At 44.0% G+C, this 23,836-nt stretch overlaps 1 protein-coding gene across 1 annotated transcript in view; it reads left to right on the top strand.

Moving 5' to 3' along the window:
• Positions 1-5,314: 5,314 nt before the first annotated feature.
• LOC138771748 (serine/threonine-protein phosphatase 4 regulatory subunit 1-like) overlaps positions 5,315-23,836 on the top strand; it is a 37,802-nt gene continuing 19,280 nt past the window's right edge. Inside the window, exons 1-9 of the mRNA XM_069951720.1 lie at positions 5,315-5,413; positions 8,009-8,053; positions 11,666-11,798; positions 12,940-13,046; positions 13,289-13,431; positions 19,654-19,800; positions 20,016-20,123; positions 22,262-22,327; positions 22,745-22,903. Of these exons, the coding sequence (XP_069807821.1) occupies positions 5,407-5,413; positions 8,009-8,053; positions 11,666-11,798; positions 12,940-13,046; positions 13,289-13,431; positions 19,654-19,800; positions 20,016-20,123; positions 22,262-22,327; positions 22,745-22,903 (915 nt within the window). The 5' untranslated portion in view covers positions 5,315-5,406. The remainder of the gene's footprint in view (positions 5,414-8,008; positions 8,054-11,665; positions 11,799-12,939; positions 13,047-13,288; positions 13,432-19,653; positions 19,801-20,015; positions 20,124-22,261; positions 22,328-22,744; positions 22,904-23,836) is intronic.

Genomic DNA, 23,836 nt, shown 5'->3' on the forward strand with positions numbered 1-23,836 from the left:
TTATTAATACACATATCACTGTGACACTGTTACTGACCAAATCCTGCATACTGATATTGATATTACCAATAATACCAGTATACAAGGGGCAACTATTACCACCACACCATATCACGAACATTGCTACCATACTACGGACCTAATACAGTATACTAAGACAAATAATAAAAACAGGAGACAAATATTACCCCCACATACTGACTTATACCACCATTGCCACTGAATAAAATTCACTGTTCAAAGACCAATATCACCTCAAAGACCAAATCACCTCAATTTCAAGGCTATTATCATCAGTATTGTTTTGTTAATGTTGTTTCTAACCTCCCTTCCTCGCATAAAGCCCACCTGATCCTAATGTATTAGAGAAGGTATTATGGGGCTTAAAGCGACTCTGTACCCACAATCTGACCCCCTAAACTACTTGTACCTTCGAATAGCTGCTTTTAATCCAAGATCTGTCCTGGGGTTCGTTTGGCAGGTGATGCATTTATTCTCCTAAAAACAACTTTTAATCCTGCAGCGCTGTGTCTAACGACCGGTGCTTACATTTGTATATGCATAAGGCTGGCACCACCTCTCTGTCCTTCCTCCCCACCCTCCTCATCATAAGGAATGATCCAGGAACATTTACTGCTGTTTGAGCTTTGCACAGGTGTCTTAACAATACAGCCCATGTTCATTATACACACAGGTGGGGAATAGGAAGCAATCTGCCTGAAGCATTCCTAATGATAAGGAGGGCGGGGAGGAGGGACAGAGAGGTTGTGCCAGCCTAATGCATATACAAATGTAAGCCCCGGACGTTAGACACAGCGCTGTAGGATTAAAAGTTGTTAATAGGACAATAACTGCATCACCTGCCGAACAGACCCCAGGACAGATCTTGGATTAAAAGCAGCTATCTGACTGTACAAGCGTTTGGGGGGGTCAGATTGTGGGTACAGAGTCGCTTTAAAGGGGTTATGCAGCGCTATGAAAACATAGCCACTTTTACCCCGTTCTTGTCTCCAGGTGAGGTGCGGTTTGCAATTGAGCTCCATTTACTTCAATAGTTTCAAACCCCACCCAATCTGGAGACAAGAGTGGGCAAAAGTGGCCATGTTTTTGTAGCACTGGATAACCCCTTTAATCAATTGGCAAGGATCTTAGAGAAGACCTTTCGGTCTATGTGAATAAGTTGTACCAAACAAGTGACGGGAATGCCACTACTCCAAGACAAGAATCAATTGATAGATCAAGTGTAAGGTTAAAATAACCTCCTATGGTAATTACACCCTCTGCAAAATCTTCCAAGAGGCTGAGATATTTTTACATGCTTGTAGTTGTCTCTTATTGGGGACATAGATGTTAGCCATTGTAACCAATTTGTTATTTATCCACAGTTTCAGGAATACAAATCTACCCTCGAGATCTACTTTAGTATGAACCTAGTCATAGCGAAGTGACTTATGGATGCTTAAAGGGCTTGTCCAGTGAAAAAAAAATTCTTTCAAACTAACTTGTGTCAGAAAGTTATATAGATTTGTAATTTACTTCATTTAAAAATGTTAAGTCTTCCCATACTTAGAAGCTACTATATGTCCTGCAGGAAATGTTGTTTTATTTACATTCAGACACAGTGCTCTCTGCGGACATCTCTGGCCAAGACAGGAAGTGTCCAGAGCAGGGGAGGTTTTCTATGGGGATTTGCTACTGCTCTGGACAGTTCCTGTCTTGGCCAGAGATGTCAGCAGAGAGCACTGTTTCTGAATGTAAATAAAACAACATTTTCTGCAGGATATACACAACAGCTTATAAGTATGGGAAGACTTGAGATTTTTTTAATAGAAGTAAATTACAAATCTATATAACTTTCTGACACCAGCTGAATTGAAATAATTTTTTTTTGCTGAACAACCCCTTTAAGGATACAAATTTAGATTTAGACTCTACATTGAAGCAGTGAAACCAACTTGGTAAGCAATTGGTATAACAATCTTGGATATTAGGTATACAATTTGTCTCCAAAGGGGTCTCCTGTAACAGTATAATATGAGTTTTCTGTCTATGCTTTTGGTATAGCACATGGTTACACTTCTGAAAATTTAAACCCCTGGTATTTAAAGAACAGAAATTAACTGAAAAAAAAAACCCAAAACAAATACCACAGTAAAGACACACTTAATAACGCCACCTACTTAGGGACACAGGAACGTCACAGGGTCTAGACGGATCCGATGACCTTGGTCCAAGTGACCGATGGGCTCTAACAAATTCAATCTGAGAGTCAATAGGAGCACCCAAGATATCATTAAGGCTACAAACCCACTTGGCGGGTCTGCAGCGAGTCCCCTCGCTGCAGATCCCGGCCCTATACTTTTAATGGCAGACAAACACGCAGCAGGGATGTACATCCCCCGGCAGCTCGATCGCCCCTCCGCAGCACCGATCGCACGCCCCCCCGCAGCACCGATCGCACGCCCCCCCCAATTGCCCCCCGGCAGCACCGATCGCTCGCACGCCCCCTGCAGCCCCGGCCACCCGATCGCCCCCCATCGGGGGCTGAAGGGGGGCGATCGGTGCTGCAGGGGGGCGTGCAAGCGATCGGTGCTGCGGGGGGGGCGATTAGGGGGGGGCGTGCGATCGGTTCTGCTAGATTTAGCTTGTGTAGCAACAACTACAGACTCCACTCTCTCAACAAGATGGAAATCTAGCACAGAGGGAGGCGATAAATACAGCCTAGGTCTCTATATCATCTCTTGCAGGAATGGCCTCAATATGGGCCTACAAGTCCCCAAGCACTGTTGCAGTGTTAGTTACATGTAGGGTAGCCATTTCTCTCGAGAGTTGCATATGGAAATTGTTCATTATAGGCACAGAAGCAGCACAAGGGTGAGCAGCCATGTTGTCATCACCCTTGGGGGGATACAGGCCATACAGATGTTAGTCCCTGCTGTACAATTAGTGAGGACCCGTAATTACAGAGCGCTATACAAGCGATAGTGGGTAAGAAAACAAAAACATTACAAGATATAAAACACATTACATAAGGGTAAGTGGCATACTGGTACATAGGAAGAGAGGACCCTGCCTTTGAGGGCTGACAGTCTAAGAGATAAGGGGAGAGAGACAGACAGTAAAGTGCAGCCAAAGTGTCATGCAGAATTATTATAGGTTGTAGCCTAGTATACGAACTGTGTTAGTATACACTGTTAGTAATGATGGGGGGGGGGGTTAAAGTGGGCATCAGAACACAAACTGGGGGCACTATTATTATGGAGACACTAAGGGGAACACAGGGCCGTTTCTAGCGGCGGGCGGGCCGGGCGACCGCTCGGGGCGCTGATGGCACCCTCCAGGCCGTGCGTGCCGCCCGCCCCATCATCTGCCCCTGCGCTTGGCCGATCACCTGCCCAGATGACCGCCCGCAGCTCCCTGGCAGATCCCCCGCAGCTCACCTCCCCCCGGACCGCGCTGTTGGCACCTCACTCAGTGGCGTGCGCGACGCCCCATCACCTGCTCAGATCACCGTCCGCAGCTCCCCCCAGACCGCGCTCAGCCGCCAGGCCGCCGCCCCCACACGCATCTTCTCTGCTGGAGGAGCCGTCCTGCTCCTCGCAGGCTTGAGGAGAAGATGAGAAGAGAAAAGGACCCAACCTATCTCAGGATAACGTGAGTATAATGTTTTTTTTTTCTTTTGTGTGTGTATATTTGGCAATGCGGGGGCCAGTGTTACTATAGGAGAAAACCACAGGGGAATTATTACTATAAGGGGGAGCACTGGGGGGATTATTACTATAAGGGGGAGCACTGGGGGGATTATTACTATAAAGGGGAGCACTGGGGGGATTATTACTATAAGGGGAGCATTGGGGGCATTATTACTATAAGGGGGAGCACTGGGGGGATTATTACTATAAGGGGAGCACTGGGGGGATTATTACTATAAGGGGGAGCACTGGGGGGATTATTACTATAAGGGGAGCACTGGCGGATTATTACTATAAGGCGAAGCACTGGGGGGATTATTACTATAAGGGGGAGCATTGGGGGGATTATTACTATAAAGGGGAGCACTGGGGGATTATTACTATGGGGAGAGCACTGGGGGGATTATTACTATGGGGAGAGCACTGGGGGGATTATTACTATAAGGTGGAACTGGGGGGATTATTACTATAAGGGAAGCACTGGGGGGATTATTACTATAAGGGGGAGCATTGGGGGGATTATTACTATAAAGGGGAGCACTGGGGGATTATTACTATGGGGAGAGCACTGGGGGGATTATTACTATGGGGAGAGCACTGGGGGGATTATTACTATAAGGTGGAACTGGGGGGATTATTACTATAAGGGAAGCACTGGGGGGATTATTACTATAAGGAGGAGCACTGGGGGGGATTGTTACTATGGGGACAGCACAGGGGGGGATTACTATTTGGGTACTGTACAGTGAGCATTATTGCTATATGGGAGAACAGCAGGCGATCGTACATACAGGGGCCAACCCACATACCTACTGACTTTCCTGCACATGACACAAAGAAGTGGAAGTTGTTGTAAAAGTGCAGAGCCTAAAATGTTTGTCTGGCAGGTTTAGAACAGATAAATTATTGCTGCAAGAAATCATCATGGTGGTCCGGGCCAGAAGGGGAGAAAAAGTGACGCCTCAGATTGCAGAAGACGTCACCTGTAAGTCACTGAATTACTTTTTTCTGCCTCAAGTAAAAAAAAAAGGTTGAATAACACGGCTATATGCCATAATACACACACTGCTTCTCCATAGCAACAACCGCCCCCCCCCCCTTGACATCACTCAAAGGGGGGGGGGGGGGCGATTTTAGCAAGATTCGCCCTGTAGTCAAAATTACCTAGAAACAGCACTGGGGGAACATGTGATGCATTATGGGGGGGGGGGGGGGGCTGCAAACTCTACACAAACAACATACACACCCTATAGTCACTGGATGTAACTGCACTGCAATCACTGATCAATATAGTCTGCAGGACCCTCATTGCTGGTATGTGACTATATGGCTCCTGACTGCATAAAACCAATGAACCGCTCTACCCAGGTTGCTGTCATTTCCATCACAATTCCAGCGTTATATCCTCCCCTAGGATGGACGCCATAATTTATTTTATTGTTGTCCGTCCTTTTCTAACAGCAGCTGATAGGAAACTACATAACCCAGCAGGCACTGCTGTTTTCCGACAGCAGGAGGGCAGCGGATCTCACGCCAGTGCCGTAAGCCACCTCCCTGCGTAGAGCAGGGGTCGGGGGCGCGCAGCTTCTTCGCTTGTGCGCGGCCACGCGATGAGTGACGTCTCTGTCTCTGTGGTGCGGTGCGCGCGCCTACCAAACTGCGGGGACGAGCGGTGTCGGCGGCGCGCTTCTGTCCTCCCGGCTCAGCCCTCAAGATGGCCGGTAAGTGAGGAGTCCGGGGCTCAGGGATTGATGGGGGGGAAGGTGCACGGGTTGTTATTGGGGTCCGGACGTGTGACACGGCGGCGGGGTGGTCGGGGAGAGCCGAGCTGTATGGCTGCAGAGGCCAGTGTGCGGCGCCCCCCTCCCCTCCTGTCATCTCTATGGGGGAGCCTGCAGCCATTGTTGTTCCGGGGAACTTTCAGTGTGATGATGCTGTTGTGGTGGGTGAGGTGCCCAGTGTGCCAGTGTGAGGGTGGCATGCCCTGTATACACATATATATGTATATCTATATACAATGCACCACTACCCCCATCATGGTGGATGCATTACCATAACATTCGCCTCCTAGTCCCCAGTATATATCACCAGCTCTGGGATGGAGCCGTATACCTCTATATCCATCACACATGGTACAGTCAATCATGGCGGATGGCTGTTAGATGGCATTGGTGCCATTTTTCTATATATAATAGGTGGTGAGGCTTCTGTGTCATCCCTCCTGACGCCACCACAAGCTTCACGTCCTCTTCATCTATAATCCCCGACATGTTACGCTACTATGGCAGATTTCTATTGGATAAAGGAATGCTCCAGAATGGTTTACCCAGGTGGCGCCCTGCGTATATGTATCGCCAGGTTATGCTCTGACCATGGTGGGGGCGGGGCTTTTAGGACACTATAGAGCCATCCTGTGTCATGCCCCACCCCCTTGGCCCCTGCGCCAGGCTCCACCCCCTTGGCCCCTGCGCCAGGGATATCCGTATTGCTCAGGGCTTTCCTGCCAGGGGTGTCAAACTCCAGCCCTCCAGCTGTTACAAAACTACAATTCCCATCATGCCTCGAAAGCAAATTCTTTACCTTTGGCATGATGGTAATTGTAGTTTTGTAACAGCTGGAAGGCTGTAGTTTGACTCCTGTTTTCCCCCCAATTTAAGCCTTACTAACTTGAAGAACTACAACTCCCATCATGCAGAGACAATCAGTGTCATGACTGTCCAGGCATGATGGGAAATGTAGTTTTGCAATAGCTGGAGGGCTGCAGGTTCCCCATTGCTAACCTATGACTTTCCGGCTGTTGCAGGACTACAATTCCCATCATGCCCATCATCTCTTGGGCAGTGCTCTCCATCTGTTGCTGTACTGCACCTTCCATTGTACTGTAACAGATGATTCTAAGGCACAGATGTCAAACTATTGGCCCTCCAGCTGTTACCAAACCACAATTCCCAACATGCCCGGACAGCCCTTCCCATGATGGGATTTGTAGTTTTGCAACAGCTGGAGGGCCAGGCGTCTGACGTCACTGTTCTGTAACTGTGTTCCCCAACCTGTGTCTCTCCATCATGGGAATGGCTGTCTGGGCATGTTGGGAATCCTGGTTAATAACATTGACAATATGGGATAAGTTTCTGATGAGTTGGAGACTGAAGGGACTCCCCACAATTTGGAGCAGCCAGCACCCTATTCTGTATGGACTAGCAAACAATTCAGCGTTTTCATAGAGAATGAATAGAGTGCTGACCGCACCCTCTGGGCACCTTTAATTCTGGGGACAATTTCGTTCCCAGCAGGTTATCCCGTTAATGGTGAGGCTACTATTGTCACATGACTTTATATTGGTCTGTACTTTTCATTTTACTTTATATCTTATACCTACTGCATTAGTGGTTTGGTTATTTTCTGATGCTTGTTCGATAGGAAAGAATTGCGCCCCACCATAGGCAGAACATTTCATATTGGGATGTAAAGGGTCCTTCAGCTGTCAGGACATGATGGGAGTTGTCATCATTCAGCAGCTGTAGGGTCATAGGTTAGAGATCATTGCCCCAGAACAAGGGTGCACAACCTGATGCCCTCCAGCTGTTGCAAACCTACAATTCCCATTATGCCTGGACACCCTTTGGATGTCCAGACATGATGGGAATTGTAGTTGTGCAACAGCTGCAGGGCGTCAGGTTGTGCATCCCAGCCTTAGAAGGTCCTTCAGGTGATAAAGCATGATGGGAATTTTGCAATAGTTGAAGGTCAGAGTTATAAGCTGCATCCATCAGACATTTATACACATGCTGCAGGGGGGAAGGCTTCTGGATTGTGCAACTTTCTAATAGGCTTTGTTACTTTTTGTGAATGTCTCTTCTGGGAACAATAACCATATCATTCAGCCTCTGGGTGTTACATGTCTATTCACTGACAGCAATTAGGGATCCTAATAGTGGTGATGAAGTGACTTACCTAGATCCAGAGGTCACCTTACACCACATATCTATGTATTCCTCACTACTTATTGACAGAGATGCCTGTCTTAAAGGGATATCTCATTTCTTGTACGATTGAGTATGTAGTCATCCACCTGTCTCCATGTATAAACTGCTGACCTTGACGAATAATACATGAGGATGGGGCTGTCACTACAATATCTGCAAGTCAGTGATGAATGGAGCTATATACAATGCATGAACCACTACTCCTAGCCAGCTGTCAGGACATGCTGGGAGTTCTAGTGTGACAACAGCCTTCTGATGATGATGATGATTACTTTCCTGTTCTCACAGTGACGTTCACCTGTAATGACTTCCCGTTCTGCTTCCTCTTAGGGATCCCGCTGTACTTTGTGGACCTGCAGGACGATCTGGATGACTGTGAGTGTTCACCGCTTTCTGCACCTTCCTCAAAAGTAGACATATACGTGAGAGGTTCCTAATACACAGGTATAAGTCAGCCACAAGCCTGTGTTGCCATCAGATAGGATTTGGCGCAATCTCTGGCGACCTTGCAGGGTTGTGTAGTGTGGATAGCACAGGGCATCTACAGGCCCTGACTGTAGTGGTGTATAGATTCCCATGTCAGTGCAGTCATAGTTTCAGGTAATCTTATGTGGTCGGTGCCCTTAGACACTCACCTATCCTATAATGGCTCATTTATCAACATAAGCGCACCATGTACAGTGGGGATGATAAGTTTTATCAGCAACCAGAACCTATTGCCCCTTCGTCTTCTCTCTTCTTGCATACTCTAGTTTGCCTCTGGGAAGCCGTTACGGTTGAGCACAGCCTCATGATATTTCATGCAGTCCTGGGTAATTTCCCCCTGCAGTCATTACTACTTATAGGCAGGAGTCTATAGGTGCTTTGGTGAATCATTTACTATGTCTGCTCCTGTAAAAACATTGATTGTATATACTGAGTGGAATAGATGTAGATGTGTACATAAAAGCTGGAATAGATGTGGGACCCAACTGTACCAAAGACTCCAGTGTAATTTGCTATGTATAATATATATACACAGTGGGGAAAATAAGTATTTGATATACTGCCAATTTTGCATATTTTCCCACCTACAAAAAATGGAGAGGTGTGTATTTTTTATTGTAGATACATTTCACCCGTGAGAGACAATGTATGGGAAAAATATATTCCAGACATTGTATGATTTTCAAATAATTAGCATTTTGTTGCATGAAATAAGTATTTGACCACCTACCAACCAGTAAGAATTCTGTCTCTCACAGACCTGTTAGTTCTTCTTTAGGATGCTCCTTCTACTTTGCACTCTACACTCACTCAGTCACACTCCACCATGGCCAAGAAAGCTGTCTAAGTACACCAGGGACAATATTGTAGACTTGCACAAGGCTGGGATGAGCAACTGGACAATAGGCGAGCAGTTTGGTGAGAAGGCAACAACAGTCAGTGCAATTATTACAAAATGTAAGAAACACAAGATGACTGTCAATTTATTTCTCGGGCTGGGGCTCCATGCAAGATCTCACCTTGTGAGTAAGGATCATTCTGAAAAACATCAGCAATCAGCCGAGAACTACATGGGAAGACCTGGTCAATGACCTGAAGAGAGCTGGTTTACAGTCTTAGGCTGGGTTCACACTATGTATATTTCAGGCTGTATTTGGTCCTCATGTCAGGTCCTCATAGCAACCAAAACCAGGAGTGGATTGAAAACCCAGAAAGGATATGTTCACACAATGTTGAAATTGAGTGGATGGCCGCCATATAACGGTAAATAACTTCCATTATTTCAATATAACAGCCGTTGTTTTAAAATAACAGCAAATATTTGCAATTAAATGACGGCCATCCACTCAATTACAACATTATGTGAACATAGCCTTTCTGTGTTTTTAATCCACTCCTGGTTTTGGTTGCTATACAGCCTCAAACATACAGCCTCAAATATACGTAGTGTGAACCCAGCCTTAAAGGAGAAATCCGGCGAAAATTTTTATTAAAGTATTGTATTATCCCCAAAAGTTATACAAATTACCAATACACACTTATTACAGGAAATGCTTATAAAGTGCTTTTTCCCCTGCACTTACTACTGCATCAAGGCTTCACTTCCTGGATAAAATGGTGATGTCACGACCCGACTCCCAGAGCTGTGCGGGCTGTGGCTGCTGGAGAAGATGATGTCAGAGGATGATGGCAGGGGGACACTGAGGGACACAGGGCACTAGAGGGACACTGAGCATCCCCCTGCCATCATCATCTCCAGCAGCCACAGCCCGTACAGCTCTGGGAGTCGGGTCGTGACATCACCATTTTATCCAGCAGTGAAGCCTTGATGCAGTAGTAAGTGCAGGGAAAAAAGCACTTCATAAGCATTTCCTGTAATAAGTGTATATTGGTGATTTGTATAACTTTTGGAGGACTATACAATACTTTAATAAAAATTTTCGCAGGACTTCTCCTTTAAATATTACCATTAGTAACACAATACACCATTATGGATTAAAATCCTGCAGGGCACACAAGGTTCCCATGCTCACACCAGCATGCTGTTTGAAGTTCACCAATGACCATTTGGATCAGGGGTGTTAAACTCAGGCCTTCTAGCTGTTACAAAACTACAATTCCCATTGTGTCTGGAAATCCAAAGCTTTAACTTTGGCTGTCCAGGCACAAACTGAAATTGTAGTCTTTTAACAGATGGAGGGCCAGAGTTTGAAACCCATGATCTGGATAATCTAGAGGGAGCAGAAGGTTGTGTGGTCAGACGTGACGAAAATAGAACTCCACTTGTTGTGTTTGGAGGAAGAAGTATGAGTACAACCCCAAGAACACAGTCCCAGCCGTGAAGCATGGGGGGTGGAAACATACTTGGGGGTGCTTTTCTATAAAGGGGACAGGGCGACTGCACCTTATTAAAGGTAAGATGGATAGGGCCATGTATTACAAGATTTTGGCCTAAAACCTTCTTCCCTCAGTAAGAGCATCGAAAATTGGTTGTGGTTGGGTTTTCCAGCATTAAAATGTCCTGAAACACACAGCCAGGGAAACTAAGGAGCGGCTCTGTGAGAAGCATTTCAAGATACTGGACTGGCCAGTGTCTAGACCTGAACCCAATAAAAAAATATCTTTGGAGGGAGCTGAAACTCAATGTTGTCCAGTGACAGCCCCAAAACCTGAAAGATATGGAGGAGTGGGACCTACGATAAAAGTGTACCTACGATAAATAATACAGACCTCTCCAATAGGTGGGAAAACTTGCAAAATCAGCAGTGTATCACATCCTTTCTTCCCCACTGTGTGTGTATGTATGTATATATATATATATATATATATAATGTATATATAGAGAGAGAGATAACTGCAGAATAGATGACCTGTGCACCCTCCTCTGTGTATCCCACGGACTGAGCAGTGATCTGCCATGTATGATATGACATCAGGATAATTATAAGTATGCCAGCTTTAATAAACAGTGATACAAGATGCCCTAATTGTAGCCCTGGTACATCGAGTGCCATCGGTAATGATTGGCATGCCCGCGGCCAAGACATGTGAGCTGAGATGAGAATGCAGCCTGTGAATTGACAAGGTTAGGGCAATTCATAGCATATAAAATGGATGCCTGCATCATGGGTAATCTGTAGATGCACTTTAAAGTGCCGTCTAGAAGCCAAGTGAAATCTTCTGTCTGCCAAGGCCTAATTCCACTTGAGATGGAATTAAAATTCTGCTCACACTTGAGGTTAGAAGAGATTAGTGTCCTGCTCCTGAAACCTGTGGAGCATCTTAGCAGATCACTATCTCCAGGCTGGAAGCACATTAGCTTAAAGAGCCCTATACCGTCCAGTGCCATGTGGTATCCTGTAACCTAAGCATCCATATACATATGTGGATACATGAACCTTGCCCACCTGACTCGCAGGATCTCACATGACACCTGCCCGGGTTTGCTCCTTGGTTAGCGAGGGGAGATAATGTGTCATCTTGTCTTCTTCATCTCTGCAGTTGGCTTTGAGGATTATGGACCAGACTGTGAAAGCATGAGGATAAGCGCTTTTTTGGACATTCCGGGACAGGACAACCTGACGCCTCTTGCACGCCTGGAGAAATACGCTTTTAGTGATAATATATTTAACAGGTAAATGTCTATGTGAAATAAAACTCATAATAAAAGGAATGTTACCTAGGCTTTTTATATAATGCAGCAGTAATCAGGAGGTGAGCGCTAACCTCCACCGATCACTAGATAGAGTCAATAGGGGCAAAGCTGACCGCTTTAATGCCCTATTACACCAAGCGACTATTGGCCGATAATCGCTTTGTGTAATAGCTAATGTTAAAAGACAACGATCAGCCAACATGCACAATGTCGGGCGATCTTTGTCTTACTACATGTTGAAATTTTTTTAACAGGAGCAGCAGCAGCAGACCGCCACTATTTCCTATGGGCTCCCCTACTGCAGCTTCCTGTGCCCCTTCCGGCACTTATCCACTCGGTGTGGGTGCATGTAATAGCGCCAGCTGGAGCAAGCGAGCGCTGATCTGTTAAACGGCCGTGTAATAGGGGCTTTACACCTTTGATCACTGTTCTCCCTGTTTCATTGCAGTAGACAGTCCCTATTGTAAGTCTATAGAAGCGAGGCACTAACAATTGGTGGGGGTCTGAACACCCAGACCTCAACCAATGAAAACATTTTACATATCTGTGTGTTGTCTTCAAAGATTTTCAAAGTGACAGGGACATTTGAAACCTTCTCTGGTAGTGTCTGTCAGGGAATGGGAAATATTGTACACTGTGTTCTAGAGTCTCTCTGATGGGCCTCACTGAGCTATTTGGGGCTCCGTATGGTGACATGTTATTTCTATGGAGAAACAGTGAGAAGTAATTGCTCATGTCACTGACGATGGGCTAATTTGTTGTAATAATTGGGTTTAACTTATTCATTTTCTGGTTTAGTCGTCAGAGATCTCAAAGATTTTTCACTATATGATCCTTCACGTTGATGCTGAATTTTAGGGTTTTCACATGATCGTTGGGTAAGGTAGACATGTAGGAACGAACAGGAAGCAAGTACTAGGGAGAACCTTCTTATATGTCAGGGCATGCTGGAAGTTGTAGTTTTATCCCTGGATGCAAACTACTGACCTAAAGGTTAGCGAGTGCTCGCGCAGCTTTGACGTCTAGAGCTGTGGTAGAAGATAGCCATATCATATGCCTGTGTGCCACATACACTGTATAATCCAAGTAATCCTGTCATTGACCCCTCTCTCTCTTACAGACAGATCATTGCACGGGGATTGCTGGACGTGCTGAGAGATTTCAGCAGTACTGAAGATGATTTTCTGACTGTCATGGAGATAGTTGTCCGCCTCTCAGAGGATGCAGGTCAGTTCACCTGCTTTCTCCAAGTATTGGATAAAAACTTTATTACAACGTTAATAGTTACACTCTTTTCACTGAAACAGAGATATGAAATCAACCTCTGGGGATATCATCTGGACATGAATTAGGGGTTGGGGGGTTCTTGAGACACATAAATTCCCACCTTTTGAATGGATTTACATTTGTTTTATGTAGTAGTTTTTGTGCTTTTTTTTTATTCTTTTTTTTTTTTTTGCTCCTTCTAGAACCTACAGTCCGGACAGAGCTCATGGAGCAGGTCCCACAGATCACCATCTTCCTGCAGGAGAGCCGTCCACAGTTTCCCAGAGCGTTCTCTGAATACCTGCTGCCTGTCCTGGTGCGCTATCTCACCGATCCCAATAATGAGGTGAGTATGGGGGACTAAGTGGCTGAGTGAGATTTAGAGGGTTGTCTTGTCTCATCACAGCCATTTTACTAGGATGTTTCCTAGAACTAAATGGTAGCACCAATGCTGCTGATACACATTAGACGTTTGATTTAGCTGATTTCTGCAGGACAAGCTGACCATCTAATGTGTATGTAGTCTTCTCAACTCTCTTCCAGCAGATTATATCAGAAGGGAAACATTAGGCATCTCGAATTTCAGCTGCGCAATCCTTTTATTTTTGGGGAGCTAATTTGAGCGATAATCGGCTCGTGTAAACAGCGAACGATCAAGTAACAAGCGAGAAATCGTTCATTTTGATCTTTCAACATGTTCTCAAATCGTCGTTGGTCGTTCACTAAAAATTCGCAGATCGCTTTGTGTAAAAAGCCTTTCAAAGATTCACCCTATGTGTGAGATGGGCTTAAGCAATCTTATAAACTATCGCCATATCAATTTTTCTAACGAATTATTCATCTAAACGCTGATAGTTATAAAAACCAAATCATTGCTTCAAAATCGTTAAACGATCAATTGGGCGAATTATCGCTCCGTGTAAACGTAGCATACGTCCAGAGCTATCTAGAATCTGCTTGGAATATCTATCTTCATTGAGAACACATGAATGCCCTGTTGATTTGAGCATGCATATGTATAGGGGGTGTCAGAAAAGATCACTCTTGGCCGTACACTTGCACAGCAAAGCTATGATATGGTCCGCTCTAGTCCTTTGTAGCCTTGCTTATTTTTGCTCAGTGAGCCATTGATGGTCAGTGCTAAACAAAACTTGTATGTTGTAATAACATAAGGTATGTGCTTGAATACTTTGTTTTAATAATGGTTTCATTCAGTTCTTTAGAATAGTTGCTGACCTCACTGCTGTATGTAAACACTACAATCCAGATGATGTCAGGCCCTTTGTGTCATATGATACATTCACATGGCCATGTAGTCTGTAGCGTTCCCCGCTCACTGACAGAACCCGAGGCTATGGATGATGCTGTCCTATAAATGTATTTTCACCAGTAGCAAAAGAAACACACTCTAACCACGTCTTTTTTCACTGCTCAATATTTCATTTCATTTTTCATCAAACATATACATGTTTATAATCGCAGAAACAAAAATTATATCACCCAGTGGATTTGTAGCAGCAAAGTCCTTTGTACGTCCTGATTCAGCTCATGGCCCTTTGGACGCTGTTCACGGAAGGGATAGAGTAAACTGAAGCCATTGTAATAATGGCAAGTGGCTATTCTAAAGGTTTCATTAAGGGGTGTTTTCCTTGTTGGACACTTATCACCCATCCTTATGGTGCGTTTACTTTACAAAATCGTTCATTTTGATCTTTCAACGTGTTCCCATTGTCGTTGGTTGTTTGCTGAAAGTTTGCAGATCGCTTCGTCTAAACAGTCTTTCATTGATTCACCCTATGTGTGTGATAGGCTTAAGCGATGTTAAAATGAGGGCAATAACATTTTTTTTCAAACGATATATCGTTCAGTCTGAACTGATTGTTATAAAAAACACATTGTTACTTTGAAATCGTTAGATTGGGCGAATTATTGCTCTGTGTAAACGCACCATGAGGCAATGTAATAAGTGTCTTATCACTGGGGGGGGGGTCTTCTGTCCCCTTTTTCAATTAAGCCTTGGTCAAGCTTACCCACTGCCACTTCATTCAATCAATCTCTATAGAACTGACAAACATGGCCAAGGGATAAGTGTCGGTCTTTGTGTGCTGCTTCAATAAAGCATATTACAAGTACTGTACCACAATTATATGATCATCTCCAGTTCATGTTATTGGTTGTCCTCTAAGGGCCCTATTTCACCGGACGATTATCGTTCAGATTATCGTTAAATCGTTCGAATCTGAACGATAATTGTTCGGTTGAAATGCAGTTAACGTTGATCGCTTTATAAGACCTGGACCTATTTTTATCGTTGCTCGTTCGCAAATCGTTCGCATTGAATAAGACATCGTTCAGTCGTTCGCAATAGATACGAATTCAATAGCGAATAAATAGCGAAGAGAAACGATCACAATTACGATCATAAGTAACGATTATCGTTCCTTGGAAATGACCGAACGTTTTCATGTCTTTCACAATAGCGGTCGTTTGAGATCGTTAACGATTATGCAAATGATAATCGTCCGGGCCCTAAGACTACAGACACAACTGTGTATTCCTTCCCTATCATGTCTGCAGCAGTGAAATGTCTGTACGTCCAGACAGAGTGTTATCATACGACCCGGAAACCGGTTTACCTACTTGATTTTAACACGATGGAAAAACTAGAGGGCAGCTCCTAAGCTATTCTGTGCCTGAGGTGCAGTGTTCACTGCTAACATGAGTCAAGTAATCTTACTTGTTGCTGCACGCAGCCCTTCTCAAAACTTTCCACTTTAAGGTTTCCAGTAAACGTCCCTTTATTAACCCCTTGAAGATAAGGTCATCATTAAGGGATTAAAAAAAAATCACTTTAAAATCACTTTTTCATTTTTTTGGTTTACATGTGATAACTTTAATGTGAGGCTAGGTGTTAAAGAACAGCACTTCTGCCATTGTTTTTTGAATAGCGATACGATGGAGTGGACAAATGACCTCACCCATCCTTCTGTTTAACCAGTCATAGCAGCAGTATATGGCAGAGTGTGGCATTATCTCTGATCCCAGCTGTTAGAGCAATGTGTCAGCTCTGTTGTGTGACACAGTAGGACTGAGAGAGAAAAGGTTTGAGAGGGCGTGTTGCCCTATAACATGCTGCAAACTTGTAAAAGAAAAGATATATATTTTTGCAAATACATTTTTATAGCAAATTTGCCTCTTTCTGTTACACCCCTTTTTTCCTCCTATTGTTTACAGCTTGTTGTCTAGGTTATCGACCACCACTCCATTGTAAAAGCAGTGGTCTGGTTGGTGTGCGTGTGTGTGTGTGTATACATTATATATATATATAGCTATATTGTAGATGTACATAGAGATACTGTATAATATATTATACAGTATCTCTCAGGACATCTACAATATAGTTATATATATACACCAACCAGACCACTGCTTTTAAAGCAAAGTGGTGGTCAGTAACCTAGACAGCAAGCTGTCAACAATAAGAGGGCAAGAATGGTCATATCAGGAGAAGGAGGCAAGTTTGCTAAACGAATACATTTGCAAAAATATTTACCTTCATAAGTTATAACTATATTAGTTGAGATGGGAACACCCCTTAAAGTGGTACTCTGGGAACGGGACATTTTAACATATGCCCAGAGATGGGTTGTGTTAAAATAATAAAATTCACAATGACCTCAGCACCGTGGCCACTATCCTGCTGTTCTGTCCCTTTGTTTGGGTCCGGGGGCTATGATGTTGCAGGCCCACCCAGCCAATCCGCAACTGAGGCGGGAGACCGCTTCAGCAACTGATTGGCTAGGCGGGCCTTTAACCCCTTAGCGACCCATGACGTATCTGATACGTCATGGTGCCGCAGGGGGTGTTCAGAGCGGGGTCCCGCCGGGACCCCGCTCTAAACGGCACCGATCCCGGCTGCAATCTGCAGCCGGGCAGTGCCTCTATTAGCCGGCGCAGGTCCCGTTGCCGCGCCGGCTAATTAAGCCCTTCAATGCAGCTGTCAAACCTGACAGCTGCATTGAAGTGCTTTCCTCCGTGCATCCCTGGTGTCTAGTGGCACGGATCTCCCCCCCCCCCCCGCGATGCGATCGCGGGGGGGAGATCCGTTCTTCTGCCCGTGCCGGGCCTCAGCGTCGGAATGACGCTGATCCCGGCTCGGCAATAGATTGCTATGGCCTGCAGCAGGCCATAGCAATCTATGACCGATCTAATGGATCTTTGCTGTGTATATACACAGCATTGATCTCTATGAGAGATCAGTGCTATGTATATACAAGCCCCCCAGAGGGGCTTCTAGTGTATGTAAAAAAAAAAAAAAGTAAAGTTTTTATTAATAAAAAATCCCCTCCCCTAATAAAAGTCCAAATCACCCCCCTTTTCCCATTTTATAAATATTAATAAATAAATAAATTAATAAACATATTTAGTATCACCGCACACGTAATCGCCCGAACTATTAATTAATCACATTCCTGATCTCGCACGGTAAACGGCGTAAGCGCAAAAAAATCCCAAAGTGCAAAATTGCGCATTTTTGGTCGCATCAAATCCAGAAAAAATGTAATAAAAAGCGATCAAAAAGTCGTATATGCGCAATCAAGGTACCGGTAGAAAGAACGCATCATGGCGCAAAAACTGACACCTCACACAGCCCCATAGACCAAAGGATAAAAGCGCTATAAGCCTGGGAATGGAGCGATTTTAAGTGACATATATTTGTTAACAATGGTTTGAATTTTTTACAGGCCATCAGATACAATATAAGTTATACATGTTATATATCGTTGTAATCGTAACGACTTGAGGAACATGCCTAACAAGTCAGTTTTACCATAGGGCGAACGGCGTAAATGCAAAACTCCCCGAAATCAAAACAAATTCGTTTTTTTTTCAATTTGACAGCGCAAATGATTTTTTTCTGGTTTCACAACATATTTTATGGAAAAATTATGCCTGTAATTGCAAAGTAACATTGGTTTCGCAAAAAATAAGCACTCATATAAGTCTCTAGGTTAAAAAATGCAAGCGCTATGGACTTTTAAACATAAAATGGAAAAAGCAAAAGCGCAAAAACGAAAATTGGCTTTGACCTTAAGGGGTTAACATCACTGGCGCAGGATGGAGCGGCAGGATAGCGGTCGTGACGCTGGAGCCAGGTAGGTAAGTGTTATTTATTATTTTAAAACAACTTATCCCCGGGCATATGTGAAAAAATGTCCCTTGCCCGGAGTACTCCTATAAGTAGGGGGAAGTTTTGGGTTTTTTTTCCGATTTCCTCCAAGGCTATTTTTGTTTTTCTTCCTCATTTTTTTTTTTTTTTTTTTATGAGGGTATATTGTTTTTGCATAACATGTTAAAGTGTACCTGTCATAAAAAAAAATTTTTAAATCAGCAAATGTGTAGTTAAAGCATAACTGTCATATTTTTTTTTATTGCAGAAATAAGTAGTATAAGCGATTTTAACAAACTCTTTAATAGGTTTTATCAGCCAAAAAAGCCTCCTTCTGTACTCAAGAAGCAATCTCCCAGCCTTCCCCCCTGACTTCTTATCTGTGCATTATCAGGCAAACACGTCTTCATTACAGAGAAGCCAGTTAAGACGGGCTCTGCTCTCTCCATTCTATCCTTATGGAGGGGGGAGGGGCCGAGGGAGATGAGGGAGCAGGAAGAGGTGACAGGAAGGTGAGCTGTTTGTAGACTCTCTGGGCACCTAAACCGCAGGATTCAGGGGTCAGAAAGGTCAGTGCTTATCTATGAACTTACTGAGAGAAGATTGCAGGGTGTTGTGCTGTGCAGGACTGCTCCGTGCTCAGTCATTCCTAACAGCCCCTCCCCCCTCCATAGCCACATAATGGAGACAGAAATCCTGCTTCTTCTGAAGTCAGGGGGGAAGCTGGGAGATTGCTTTTTCAGTACAGAAGGAAACGCTTTTGGTTTATAAAACCTATTACAAAGTTTCTTAAAATCGCTTGAACTGTTGATATTTAATGTTTTAAAAAAAATGACCCTGAAATGACAGTTACGCTTTAATGCTTACATGTATGCTGTTCATTTTGATCTAATTTATCGCTCCAGCAGTGATTAGCACTTGCCTATGAATATATGCATAATGGAGGGGTTATGCCCTAGCTATAGAATAGGTAATAACTAGCTAATCACGGGGGAAGCCAAATGCTGGGACCCCCACTGATCATGAGGATGGAGGTGCCTTGTTTCATGGGTGAAGCGGCAAGGTGCATTCTTGACTACTGGTTTATTCACTGTCTGTGGAATTTCTGACAATGACAAAGTACAGAACTGGTCTTCTTTGGAAGTCCTATAGAGAGTGAATGAAGCAGAGGACAAGCATGCACTTGGTTGTTCAATTCACCTGGAGGATGGGGACCTTCGATCTCTTGATCACTGGGGTGTCCCTGCAGTTGGATCCCCATGATTAAGTAGATTGTAGATGGGTTATCCAAAGATTACAAATTATAACCTTTTTTAATGGGGTGAATTTACTTTATCTAGAAGCAGCACTGACATAATGCTTGTGTACACACCGGATGACTTTGTCTTTGCACTGCAGGTTAGGAAAGCGAGCCAGGAAGCATTACTGATCCTTCTGGAGCAAGACCTGATCGATCAGAACGACCTAGAGAACAAGGTCTGCCCCATCCTGCTAGAGCTCTCTGCCCCTGACAACGATGATGAATACAAAGTGGAAGCGGTGAATGTGAGTAAAAGGGCAGGAATTAGGAAACTCTCACCCCAGCATGTTTACACAAGCTCCTACCATCCGCATAGTTCTTATAGAGCTGACTGCACTTTACATTCTTCACCTGCCCTGAGCTTTACATAACCTGCATGACTCAACATATATACACACGTGTGTCATGTCCGCTCTGCTGCTTTATGTTAGCCTGAATAACATCGGTTTCTCTCCTTTAGATTATCTGTAAAATGATTTCCATGCTTGGCAGGCAGACAGTGGAACAGATGTTACTTCCACGATTCTGTGATCTCTGCAGCGACAGCAAATTGTTCCAAGTCCGTAAGGTACAATATTGTCTATGTTAGTCAACATGGACCTTTTAGGGCAGTGTTCCCTAACCTGTGGCTCTCCTGTAATTGCAAAATTATGTCAGAACATGATGGGAGTTGTAGTTTTGCAACAACTGAAGTGCCACAGGCTGGGGAACACTGTCCTAGGCTAATGGGGTAAAATTCATCAGTGACATTATGTGGCAGTGTTAACCGACCTGTAGATTTACAGCTATTGTAGAACTACAACTTCTATAATTCCTATCATGCCCTAACAGCCGAAGGACTTACATCCGTGCTCCCCAACTTGTGACTCTTCAGCTGTTGGGAAACTACTACTCTAATCATGTCCTGACATACGAAGGCTGTCAGAGCATGATAGCAGTAGTAGAGGCTAAAGGGCCTCTGGATGGGGATCACTGTTCTAGGGCAACAATGATCTGTGGTGCCAGTCATGAGTGGTGTTTTAAGGTATTATTTCATATCCAGCAACTCTCCAGCTGTGTACAGCCCCCAAACTACTGTATAATCAGAGTAAATTTTTTCTAGTACAGTGGGCCTAAAGTGAGCTTCAGCTGTAGTTTTCCCTTTGAAGGGGTTATCCAGTATTAGAAAAACATGACCCCTTTCTTCCAGAGAAAACACAACTTTTCTCTCAAGTTCGGGTGTGGTTTCAAATTAAATTTTATTCACTTCAATGGAACGAAGTTGCAAAACACTTACCCAATCTGAAGACAAGAGTGGTGTTTCTGGAAGAAACTGGCCATGTTTTTCTAAAGGTGGACAACACCTTTGATTAGATGGATAGATAGATAGATACATACCTCAGTGGAACCAGACAAACCCCATTAAAGGTGTGTGACAAATATGGCACAGCATTTTAATTTTCACTGCAGTGTCCTCCCCCCCCCCCCCCCTTTTGCATTTTGACTTCTCTACAGAGGTGTAAAGGGTATATTTTTCAGTTTTCATACCTTATTTTATATTATACGTCATGGTGCTTGTTTAATTTAAAATTTATCTGTTATCTGCGGATTGTACCACCTGGGGGGGGCTTCTCGATCAAAGCCAAACTTAGCCCCACCCACAGCAGCGTTGTAGACCCCCGCTCCTCTGTGATGTCATAGCTGTCTATCCCCACACTCTCAACAGCTATTGGAACGGGCTGGCCTAAAGGTCTAGGCCCCACCCCATCTAGGTTGGGACATACCAATGGCCACCAAGAGGGTGGGGCCTATGGACCGATGACATAACCCGGGGGGGGGCCTAAAGGTGCTGATGTGGGCGTGGCTAAGTAGGTAGCACAATCCGCAGGTGATAAAAGATCACTTTTTAGTGGGACAATCACCATGCCGTATGATATAAAATAAGGTATGAAAACTGCAAAATTTACCCTTTACACCTGTGTAGAGAAGTCATAATGCAAAAAGGGGTGACCGTGTCACATTAATGGAGACCACAAAGCAGATTTGAACAGATCCCAACAATGGGGTCATTTTTACTGTGTAATAACAAATTATTGCCGTTGTTATGACTAATGTTGAAGAAAGAATGGAAATTAGCTTGTGCATCATCTGATGATCTCTAGTGACTTCTATTCTGTCACATATCGGAAAGTTCACCGGTACAATTGCCGCTTTGTTGCGGAATCTAAAAAGCTGTTAAACTAGTTAGGAACTCTTTATAGAAAAGGGATGTCCTGCAGTCACGAGGAAGAACAAGCCTCCTTTATCCAGCATTAGGCACTTGTGTTGGACACAGAGCTGTGCTGCAATCTGGAATCCCACAAGACCAGAAGTGTCAGAGGAAATATCTGCATCTCTGAAGTACAGTCCTAGTTGTTTCATATTGAGTTTAGTGCCCCCCAGAAGTGCAAATAATTTCTGCAGACTAGTATACATATCATCTTGTAAAAGATAACCCCTTTAAAATATCAACACCCCCCCCCCCACACACACACACATACACACTAATAAGCTATAAAAAAAAGTTGACACAAAAGTTTAGACTCGTGTTTTTGGAAAAACAAAATATTGCTCAAGGTCATTCACCCGTCCACGCATAATTTTGTCTTCTGTAAAGCTATTGTGTACCAGATAAACAAGATGATATTGATCCTTAGAATTATATATTTTATTCTACTTTTTCTGTAGGTCTGTGCTGCAAACTTTGGAGATGTATGTAATGCAGTTGGCCAGGAAGCTACAGAGAAGTTTTTGGTAAGAGAATTGAATTATTTTACGGTTTTTACCACGTTACTTTAAGGCTCTCTTCACACCACAGTTTTAGTACTGTCTGGCAGGGATCTGTGTATAGGTATGACAGATGCTATACTTGGCATCATGTGCATAGTAGCAGCATGGTTAATGTACTTTGCATATCGCCAAGGTATATTTATAGATCTTTAGTTTCACAGATAAGTTCTTGATGTTAGGACTTGTTCATACCCTGTGGCCATGTTTGTTGTGATCTTCCTTCTGACAGGCGCCTTGTTGCGAACAGTGTTTCCTGGGGTCACAATAAGACATCCATCACTTAAAGGGTCAAACAGCAGATGCCCGAGGATGATTGTGAACATTTGTTATAGGTAATATCCCTGGTAAGGATAACTAATGTATTGATGTTTATCCTTGCAGATCCCTAAGTTTCTCGAGCTGTGTTCTGACAGCGCTTGGGGAATGCGTAAGGTGTGTGCGGAGTGCTTCATGGCTGTGTCCTACACAACGTCTAGTGAGGTTAGACGAACCAAGCTTTCTCCTCTCTTCATAAACCTCATCAGCGATCCTTGCCGCTGGGTAAGCAGCTCGCAGTCCACTTATTGTTGGTATTAAAAATTATTTATGGAGCAGTAAAACAAAACCAGGGAGACATATCATGTACGTCAGATCGTCAGATGAGGTTGTGATCATTGGATACTACTGTATTCTTTACTACGGAGGAACTGTATAGTTTTGGCTGGCATGGTGGGAAGCTTTGCTCTGGGTATTTATATATTGAGTCAGTGAGCCACGGGCAGCTAAACTCCTTGCATTAAGTCTTTGTAATAAAACAAGTACTTAGCCGGTTTCATACAGCACATGTCCTCCATGGCGACACAACTCATTGTCACTGAAGCTCGATAAAGGGGATTGGCGTAAGGACTAAGGAACCATTAGCGTAGAGAAATGGTAAGATCAGTATAAGTGTAGTGCGGATATTGATACAGATCTCTAGGTAATCCACAGCAACACTAGTTTGATTGCCTATTGACTTCAGTGGGATAGGAAAACTTTTGCTAAGTCCACTACATGACTCTGCTCAAACCACAGCAGGAATTTTGTATCTACAATTTCTCATCCATTTGTGTTTTGCTGTGAAACATGAATTTACCTTAAGGTCCCTATACACGTATACCTTAGTTAATTGTACTTGACGGGTTTGGCTGTCAGTATAAGCTGTATTGGGCTCTCCCAGCTATCCACTGACAGATGATGTCGATAGAGATAGGGGTCAGGCTTGATGGAAAATCACTGCCTAACCCTTTGTTCTCAGAGAAAGAAGCCATCTGTGGCTTCTTGTGGCTTTAACTTACCCCTCTGTGTATAGAACACAGGAACGCTTATTCTTGCTAAACGTTCCTGTGTATGGAGAGTGTGAAAGAGATAAATGACGGCCAAACGATTATTCGCCCATCATTTATTGAGGGTGTATGGCCACTTCATAGCAGTGATCCTGTACCTTTTTAGCTG

This window comes from Dendropsophus ebraccatus, chromosome 14 (assembly GCF_027789765.1).
Source record: "Dendropsophus ebraccatus isolate aDenEbr1 chromosome 14, aDenEbr1.pat, whole genome shotgun sequence".
NCBI lineage: Eukaryota > Metazoa > Chordata > Amphibia > Anura > Hylidae > Dendropsophus > Dendropsophus ebraccatus.